The sequence below is a fragment of the Phlebotomus papatasi genome, chromosome 5 (genome assembly GCF_024763615.1).
Source record: "Phlebotomus papatasi isolate M1 chromosome 5, Ppap_2.1, whole genome shotgun sequence".
Lineage (NCBI taxonomy): Eukaryota > Metazoa > Arthropoda > Insecta > Diptera > Psychodidae > Phlebotomus > Phlebotomus papatasi.
This window is the reverse complement of record NC_077226.1, coordinates 610663-620050: the sequence shown is the minus strand read 5'-3', so window position 1 is coordinate 620050 and position 9388 is coordinate 610663. Positions and strand designations below refer to the sequence as shown.

Sequence of the window (9388 nt, the reverse complement as noted above, 5' to 3'; positions counted from 1 at the left end):
AAAAAAAAAAAAAAAAAAAAAACAGGAAATTGATGAACAAATACCACGGCATTTCTCATCCAATTTTGGTCATTTTCAAATGAAATTTTGCACATATCTAGCCTTAATGAAGCTCTAACTGGACGCAAAATTTGATGCCTCTATCTCTCATAGTTTCCGAGATAATCGACTGTATAGAAAAAAAAAAAAAAAAAAAAAAAAAAAAAAAAAACAGGAAATTGATGAACAAATACCACGGCATTTCTCATCCAATTTTGGTCATTTTCAAATGAAATTTTGCACATATCTAGCCTTAATGAAGCTCTAACTGGACGCAAAATTTGATGCCTCTATCTCTCATAGTTTCCGAGATAATCGACTGTATAGAAAAAAAAAAAAAAAAAAAAAAAAAAAAAAAAAAAAAAAAAAAACAGGAAATTGATGAACAAATACCACGGCATTTCTCATCCAATTTTGGTCATTTTCAAATGAAATTTTGCACATATCTAGCCTTAATGAAGCTCTAACTGGACGCAAAATTTGATGCCTCTATCTCTCATAGTTTCCGAGATAATCGACTGTATAGAAAAAAAAAAAAAAAAAAAAAAAAACAGGAAATTGATGAACAAATACCACGGCATTTCTCATCCAATTTTGGTCATTTTCAAATGAAATTTTGCACATATCTAGCCTTAATGAAGCTCTAACTGGACGCAAAATTTGATGCCTCTATCTCTCATAGTTTCCGAGATAATCGACTGTATAGACGCAAAATTTGATGCCTCTATCTCTCATAGTTTCCGAGATAAAAAAAAAAAAAAAAAAAAAAAAAAACAGGAAATTGATGAACAAATACCACGGCATTTCTCATCCAATTTTGGTCATTTTCAAATGAAATTTTGCACATATCTAGCCTTAATGAAGCTCTAACTGGACGCAAAATTTGATGCCTCTATCTCTCATAGTTTCCGAGATAATCGACTGTATAGCCTTAATGAAAAAAAAAAAAAAAAAAAAAAAAAAAAAAAAAAACAGGAAATTGATGAACAAATACCACGGCATTTCTCATCCAATTTTGGTCATTTTCAAATGAAATTTTGCACATATCTAGCCTTAATGAAGCTCTAACTGGACGCAAAATTTGATGCCTCTATCTCTCATAGTTTCCGAGATAATCGACTGTATAGAAAAAAAAAAAAAAAAAAAAAAAAAAAAAAAAAAACAGGAAATTGATGAACAAATACCACGGCATTTCTCATCCAATTTTGGTCATTTTCAAATGAAATTTTGCACATATCTAGCCTTAATGAAGCTCTAACTGGACGCAAAATTTGATGCCTCTATCTCTCATAGTTTCCGAGATAATCGACTGTATAGAAAAAAAAAAAAAAAAAAAAAAAAAAAAAAAAAACAGGAAATTGATGAACAAATACCACGGCATTTCTCATCCAATTTTGGTCATTTTCAAATGAAATTTTGCACATATCTAGCCTTAATGAAGCTCTAACTGGACGCAAAATTTGATGCCTCTATCTCTCATAGTTTCCGAGATAATCGACTGTATAGAAAAAAAAAAAAAAAAAAAAAAAAAAAAAAAAAAAAAACAGGAAATTGATGAACAAATACCACGGCATTTCTCATCCAATTTTGGTCATTTTCAAATGAAATTTTGCACATATCTAGCCTTAATGAAGCTCTAACTGGACGCAAAATTTGATGCCTCTATCTCTCATAGTTTCCGAGATAATCGACTGTATAGCCTCTATCTCTCATAAAAAAAAAAAAAAAAAAAAAAAAAAAAAAAAACAGGAAATTGATGAACAAATACCACGGCATTTCTCATCCAATTTTGGTCATTTTCAAATGAAATTTTGCACATATCTAGCCTTAATGAAGCTCTAACTGGACGCAAAATTTGATGCCTCTATCTCTCATAGTTTCCGAGATAATCGACTGTATAGAAAAAAAAAAAAAAAAAAAAAAAAAAAAACAGGAAATTGATGAACAAATACCACGGCATTTCTCATCCAATTTTGGTCATTTTCAAATGAAATTTTGCACATATCTAGCCTTAATGAAGCTCTAACTGGACGCAAAATTTGATGCCTCTATCTCTCATAGTTTCCGAGATAATCGACTGTATAGAAAAAAAAAAAAAAAAAAAAAAAAAACAGGAAATTGATGAACAAATACCACGGCATTTCTCATCCAATTTTGGTCATTTTCAAATGAAATTTTGCACATATCTAGCCTTAATGAAGCTCTAACTGGACGCAAAATTTGATGCCTCTATCTCTCATAGTTTCCGAGATAATCGACTGTATAGAAAAAAAAAAAAAAAAAAAAAAAAAAAAAAAACAGGAAATTGATGAACAAATACCACGGCATTTCTCATCCAATTTTGGTCATTTTCAAATGAAATTTTGCACATATCTAGCCTTAATGAAGCTCTAACTGGACGCAAAATTTGATGCCTCTATCTCTCATAGTTTCCGAGATAATCGACTGTATAGAAAAAAAAAAAAAAAAAAAAAAAAAAAAAAAAAAACAGGAAATTGATGAACAAATACCACGGCATTTCTCATCCAATTTTGGTCATTTTCAAATGAAATTTTGCACATATCTAGCCTTAATGAAGCTCTAACTGGACGCAAAATTTGATGCCTCTATCTCTCATAGTTTCCGAGATAATCGACTGTATAGAAAAAAAAAAAAAAAAAAAAAAAAAAACAGGAAATTGATGAACAAATACCACGGCATTTCTCATCCAATTTTGGTCATTTTCAAATGAAATTTTGCACATATCTAGCCTTAATGAAGCTCTAACTGGACGCAAAATTTGATGCCTCTATCTCTCATAGTTTCCGAGATAATCGACTGTATAGAAAAAAAAAAAAAAAAAAAAAAAAAAAACAGGAAATTGATGAACAAATACCACGGCATTTCTCATCCAATTTTGGTCATTTTCAAATGAAATTTTGCACATATCTAGCCTTAATGAAGCTCTAACTGGACGCAAAATTTGATGCCTCTATCTCTCATAGTTTCCGAGATAATCGACTGTATAGAAGCTCTAACTGGACGCAAAATTTGATGCCTCTATCTCTCATAGTTTCCGAGAAAAAAAAAAAAAAAAAAAAAAAAAAAAACAGGAAATTGATGAACAAATACCACGGCATTTCTCATCCAATTTTGGTCATTTTCAAATGAAATTTTGCACATATCTAGCCTTAATGAAGCTCTAACTGGACGCAAAATTTGATGCCTCTATCTCTCATAGTTTCCGAGATAATCGACTGTATAGAAAAAAAAAAAAAAAAAAAAAAAAAAAAAAAAAAAAAACAGGAAATTGATGAACAAATACCACGGCATTTCTCATCCAATTTTGGTCATTTTCAAATGAAATTTTGCACATATCTAGCCTTAATGAAGCTCTAACTGGACGCAAAATTTGATGCCTCTATCTCTCATAGTTTCCGAGATAATCGACTGTATAGATAAAAAAAAAAAAAAAAAAAAAAAACAGGAAATTGATGAACAAATACCACGGCATTTCTCATCCAATTTTGGTCATTTTCAAATGAAATTTTGCACATATCTAGCCTTAATGAAGCTCTAACTGGACGCAAAATTTGATGCCTCTATCTCTCATAGTTTCCGAGATAATCGACTGTATAGACAAAAAAAAAAAAAAAAAAAAAAAAAAAAAAAAAAAAAAAAAAAAAAAAAAAACAGGAAATTGATGAACAAATACCACGGCATTTCTCATCCAATTTTGGTCATTTTCAAATGAAATTTTGCACATATCTAGCCTTAATGAAGCTCTAACTGGACGCAAAATTTGATGCCTCTATCTCTCATAGTTTCCGAGATAATCGACTGTATAGAAAAAAAAAAAAAAAAAAAAAAAAAAAAAAAAAAAAAAAAAAAAAACAGGAAATTGATGAACAAATACCACGGCATTTCTCATCCAATTTTGGTCATTTTCAAATGAAATTTTGCACATATCTAGCCTTAATGAAGCTCTAACTGGACGCAAAATTTGATGCCTCTATCTCTCATAGTTTCCGAGATAATCGACTGTATAGATAAAAAAAAAAAAAAAAAAAAAAAAAACAGGAAATTGATGAACAAATACCACGGCATTTCTCATCCAATTTTGGTCATTTTCAAATGAAATTTTGCACATATCTAGCCTTAATGAAGCTCTAACTGGACGCAAAATTTGATGCCTCTATCTCTCATAGTTTCCGAGATAATCGACTGTATAGAAAAAAAAAAAAAAAAAAAAAAAAAAAAAAAAAAAAAAAAAAAAAAAAAAAAAAAAAAAAAACAGGAAATTGATGAACAAATACCACGGCATTTCTCATCCAATTTTGGTCATTTTCAAATGAAATTTTGCACATATCTAGCCTTAATGAAGCTCTAACTGGACGCAAAATTTGATGCCTCTATCTCTCATAGTTTCCGAGATAATCGACTGTATAGCAAAATTTGAAAAAAAAAAAAAAAAAAAAAAAAACAGGAAATTGATGAACAAATACCACGGCATTTCTCATCCAATTTTGGTCATTTTCAAATGAAATTTTGCACATATCTAGCCTTAATGAAGCTCTAACTGGACGCAAAATTTGATGCCTCTATCTCTCATAGTTTCCGAGATAATCGACTGTATAGAAAAAAAAAAAAAAAAAAAAAAAAAAAAAAAAAACAGGAAATTGATGAACAAATACCACGGCATTTCTCATCCAATTTTGGTCATTTTCAAATGAAATTTTGCACATATCTAGCCTTAATGAAGCTCTAACTGGACGCAAAATTTGATGCCTCTATCTCTCATAGTTTCCGAGATAATCGACTGTATAGAAAAAAAAAAAAAAAAAAAAAAAAAAACAGGAAATTGATGAACAAATACCACGGCATTTCTCATCCAATTTTGGTCATTTTCAAATGAAATTTTGCACATATCTAGCCTTAATGAAGCTCTAACTGGACGCAAAATTTGATGCCTCTATCTCTCATAGTTTCCGAGATAATCGACTGTATAGCTCTAACTGGACGCAAAAAAAAAAAAAAAAAAAAAAAAAAAAAAAAAAACAGGAAATTGATGAACAAATACCACGGCATTTCTCATCCAATTTTGGTCATTTTCAAATGAAATTTTGCACATATCTAGCCTTAATGAAGCTCTAACTGGACGCAAAATTTGATGCCTCTATCTCTCATAGTTTCCGAGATAATCGACTGTATAGAAAAAAAAAAAAAAAAATTCCGCAATGAAAATCAATTAGTAGAACCATTTCAAGTATTCTTAGTGATTTTCACCCAGAAATATTGAGAATTCCGGTTTTTAGAGCGGATTTTCGATTTTTCGAAAAAACTGTAAGGGGTTAGTCCATTGATTTTTTTGGTCAAAAATTTTTTTTCGAGATTTTGCAAATTCCGCAATGAAAATCAATTAGTAGAACCATTTCAAGTATAATAGTGGTAATTTTCAATCACATGACAATAAATTATCAAATATTTTACATTTTTAAAACATTTTTAAATTAAACAACTAAGATGGTCGATTTTGCACTATTATAGCAGTAAAATTTTACACATTTTTATCACGTAACATACAACCAGGGAAAGGACCTTTCCACCGTTTAGTCCTGGAGGTTGAGATCAATGCTAAGACGACGGTGGACGCATGGGTGGAAGAATGAGATGAAATAAATTCAAATTCAAATAAATTACCAGAATGTTTTGTATTTTTTAAACATTTTTAAAATTAAATAATTAAAATGGTCAATTTAACTCTATAATGGTAGTAAAATTTTACACAATTTTTACTATGCACTTCAAGGTTAGCAGAACTCAGCTGTAAATCTATATTTTTTCAGCTGAATTGAAATCGCTTAGCATTTGGTGCTCGCTGGGTAGTGGCAGCTAAAAATTTAGCTATTAGTTCCACTAGTGTCCACCATGAACGCTGAACTGTAACATTTTTCTTACGTAGCTTTCTAATTAATTGAGAGTTCTCAATTGACTTTTATGCCAGAGAGTCCTCAAAACACGTTCGGCCACTTCATTTGAATAGAGAAATTGATCGAGTAGACTATCATTGGCATTTCCACTTGCAATTTCTTCCGCTAGAGGCGTCTGCAGTACTTTATTGTCAATTTCATTGATAGCAACACCTGCCATCTCACGTGCAATTCCACTCACAAATACATCATCAATCCAGAAGAATTTTAATCGATTGACAGCACGCAGAAGGCTACCAATGACATTTCTGGGATAGATTATGCCACATCCTGAACAATATCGTGGATAAGTGGCATTGGCGAATTCCTCTGGACTGACGTACCAAGGTGAATTGACATTTCGTATAACAGGATTACTCAATAGGTGTGTACATTGAATATCTCTAATTGGTGTCCCAGCTAAAAATCCCAGTAGAGCCGGACTGTTGACAAATACATCATCATCTACCTGTGAATGACACAAATTTACTCACATTCCTCCTCTTTGTTTTCCTCTCTTACTACCTTAATGACAAATTCCGCTTCTGGACATTCCCGTGAACTCCAAAGGAGACCCATTGTGTGCTTATAAGTGAGATTTCTATAGTCATCGATAAAGTTTCCTTGCAACAAATCCCCGTGCAATCTTGCTTCATCCTGCAGTGCCATCTGTTGAGTGGGATGTGTAGTACCAAGGAGAAAAATAACCCTCATCGTATCACCAGTAAAAGATCCCCAAGTTTCACGGATAACACGTCTCTTTTGGGCATTTCCCGGTGCCGAATGGACAACAATAAGTGCCAATGGATGGATTTTGAGTCTTTGACACGATTTCTGATCAATAATATAGCGAAAATTTGTAATATTTAGGAGATATTTGGATGATATTTTGACCGTTTGATGATGCTGCCAGATACAAATAATCAAAACTAGCGCCACCACACCAACAATAAGACGTTTCAACGCCTTTTTCATCTTGTGACAAAATTCACCGATGCAACATCACCAACAACAAAATGACAACAACAAAAAGGGAAACAAATTCAATCATAAAAAAACCTTGTGTCTAAGTTTTAACTTATCAATTCTGTGATAAAGAAATATCAGTGGACAGTGATTCATTGTAGTTGCACGACAAAATATAAATCAATGTCAAGTGATATCTCTTATCAATCTTCTGTTTTTTTTTTAAATAGAGAAAATTAATTGTAAGAAAAAGTATGTAGCAATAAGGCATAATTCTTTCACGTCATTAGGGTCATACAGTAGACTCTCGCTAATTCGGCTCTCTTAAGATCGGGATACCTTTTAATTCGGGCAGCAGTTATATTTGAAAAAAAGTTTGTTGACATTTTTCAAGTTTGATCTGTAATTCAACGAAAGAAATGTTCTTAAATTTGCATTGATTTGCCTTAGTTATGATGTGATTTTGCATTATTAAAGGATTTTTTATGACATTTACAATAAATATGAGTACATATCTCTTGTAATTAAATCCAAAGTTATTAAGCAGGAATCAATTTTTTAAAGAAAGTATCCATCAGATTTAACCGTCGAAGTCAATAGTCGCTCAACACTCTGAGGATCAGCAGAAAGCAACCAAGTTCGAACTGTACCACCCACAAATGGGGAAAGAATCTTTAATTTTGAAACTTAATCTACAATATTTTGTTTTCTGTCTGCACTGAGCTGCGGGGATTTATGGTGACGATGACGCCATTGCGGTGCCTTGAGTTGTCAGTGAACTGACAGCTTCAACTTTCTGCCCATGCGTCAGTGCCATCTGCAATTCTTCAATATTCTTTGCTCGGTGAATTGTGATTGGTTGTGGTTGCGGTGGTGCACTTCTCAGCGGTTTCACAGCAACTGGCTGAACTTCAGATGCTGCCGGCACATGGAGTGGTGGTAGCTGAGGCAGATGTTGAAGCTGTGGCAGTGACTGTGGCTGTGGCACTCGAGATTCCAGGAAACTCCTCATGGCAGCAATACCTTCGGGTGTCTGGGCAATTTCTCTGATGGCATCAAGAGCTGCAGCCGGTGATGTCACCCCAAGAACATCCATAACTTCGTCAATTGGGGGAATTGTCGATGGATCGAGACCAAGAACCGTTGCCAAGGATGTCACTTCAGCCGGCCACGATGGTACTCGATGGGCAATATCATTAATCGGAGTCAAATCAATTCCATGGTATCTGTGAATACGCCAAATTGGTCCAAGAACTGTCGGATTTGGTTCTGCAGCAGCCGGTTGTGTGCTGAACATATCCCAGAAGCCACAATTAACTTCTGCCACCAACAAAATACACAATAATCCACTGATTCTCACAACTGACACAGACATACTGACGCCAATCCATTCACCTGGTCACCCTTTTAAATGGTCCCAAAAAGTGAAATTAGCCCAAAAATGCATTTATCATTAGCATTAACATTCCATTTGGTCAGGTAAATTTTGGCATTTTATCACTATATTTTCTATTCGTACCTCCCCTCCCTTCCCCCCGGAAGAAACTATAGTTAAAAAAAGTGTAAAATTTTACTACTAATAGTGCAAAATCGACCATTTTATTTGTTTAATTTAAAAATGTTTAAAAAATGCACAACATTTTGGTAATTTATTGTCACGTGATTGAAAATTACGACTATTCGGTTTCCACGCGTTTATCTTGAGGAAATTCCGGTCAATTTACTCAAAATAGAAAAACAGACGCCAGTTTTGACACAAAAGCTTCTCCCAATGCAATAATTGTCTCACAGATAACGGAAAAATGCTGATTTTCCATGAGAAAATGCAATATTTTCCTGAGAATTTTCCTTTCAATATTTACCAACAAAAGAAACTGGTAAGATATTTGAAAGGGTACACCATCATGTAAGGCTTAAGTAAGATGTAAAGCTCCCTTTTAATCAACACGTAAACTATCTTAAAGCTTTACCATGTTTTGCTTTCATAAAATTTAGAGATAAGGTATATGAAAGTTTATACTGTCATGTAAAAGGCATAAGTACAGCAGCGTGTAAGTATTTCCCATCTTCGACAATAAATCATTATGAAAGTTTTGCTATGTATTATTTGCAAAATAATCAACATGTAAGTTTTATGAAGGATACGTTATCATGTTAGACATAAGGATGCCTTACGAATGGCTTACTGGAAATTTTCACTTTAAGGATATAATTCATGCGAGCTACACCGAAGTCCTGCTACAAAGGTTCAGGTGAAATATTTTATTTCTATTCATCAGTGGGGTTTAGTTTTTAACTAAAACCTACTATTAAGATGAATGATTATGAATATGATTCATGTGATAATGTTCTGGAGTAACTTCTCCAATGAGAGTCACTTTAAGTTTTGATACGATTGCTTTTCATGAAAAGCGTTCGTCGGCCTTACATTTAAG

The 9388-nt window shown here is 32.8% G+C and overlaps 1 protein-coding gene across 2 annotated transcripts; it reads right to left on the bottom strand.

Annotated features, from left to right (window-relative positions):
• Positions 1–5710: 5710 nt before the first annotated feature.
• On the bottom strand, positions 5711–7151 carry LOC129808721 (acetylgalactosaminyl-O-glycosyl-glycoprotein beta-1,3-N-acetylglucosaminyltransferase-like). 2 transcript variants are annotated; one of them, XM_055858507.1, is made up of 3 exons: positions 7047–7151; positions 6513–6821; positions 5711–6456 (listed from the first exon to the last, which is right to left on the bottom strand). In XM_055858507.1, exons 1-3 carry the CDS (start codon positions 7107–7109, stop codon positions 5989–5991), a joined length of 840 nt encoding a protein of 279 aa, XP_055714482.1. In that variant the 5' UTR covers positions 7110–7151; the 3' UTR covers positions 5711–5988. The 2 variants fall into 2 exon arrangements, with proteins under 2 accessions (XP_055714482.1, XP_055714481.1); XM_055858506.1 differs by having other exon boundaries at positions 6513–7081.
• Positions 7152–9388: the final 2237 nt, after the last annotated feature.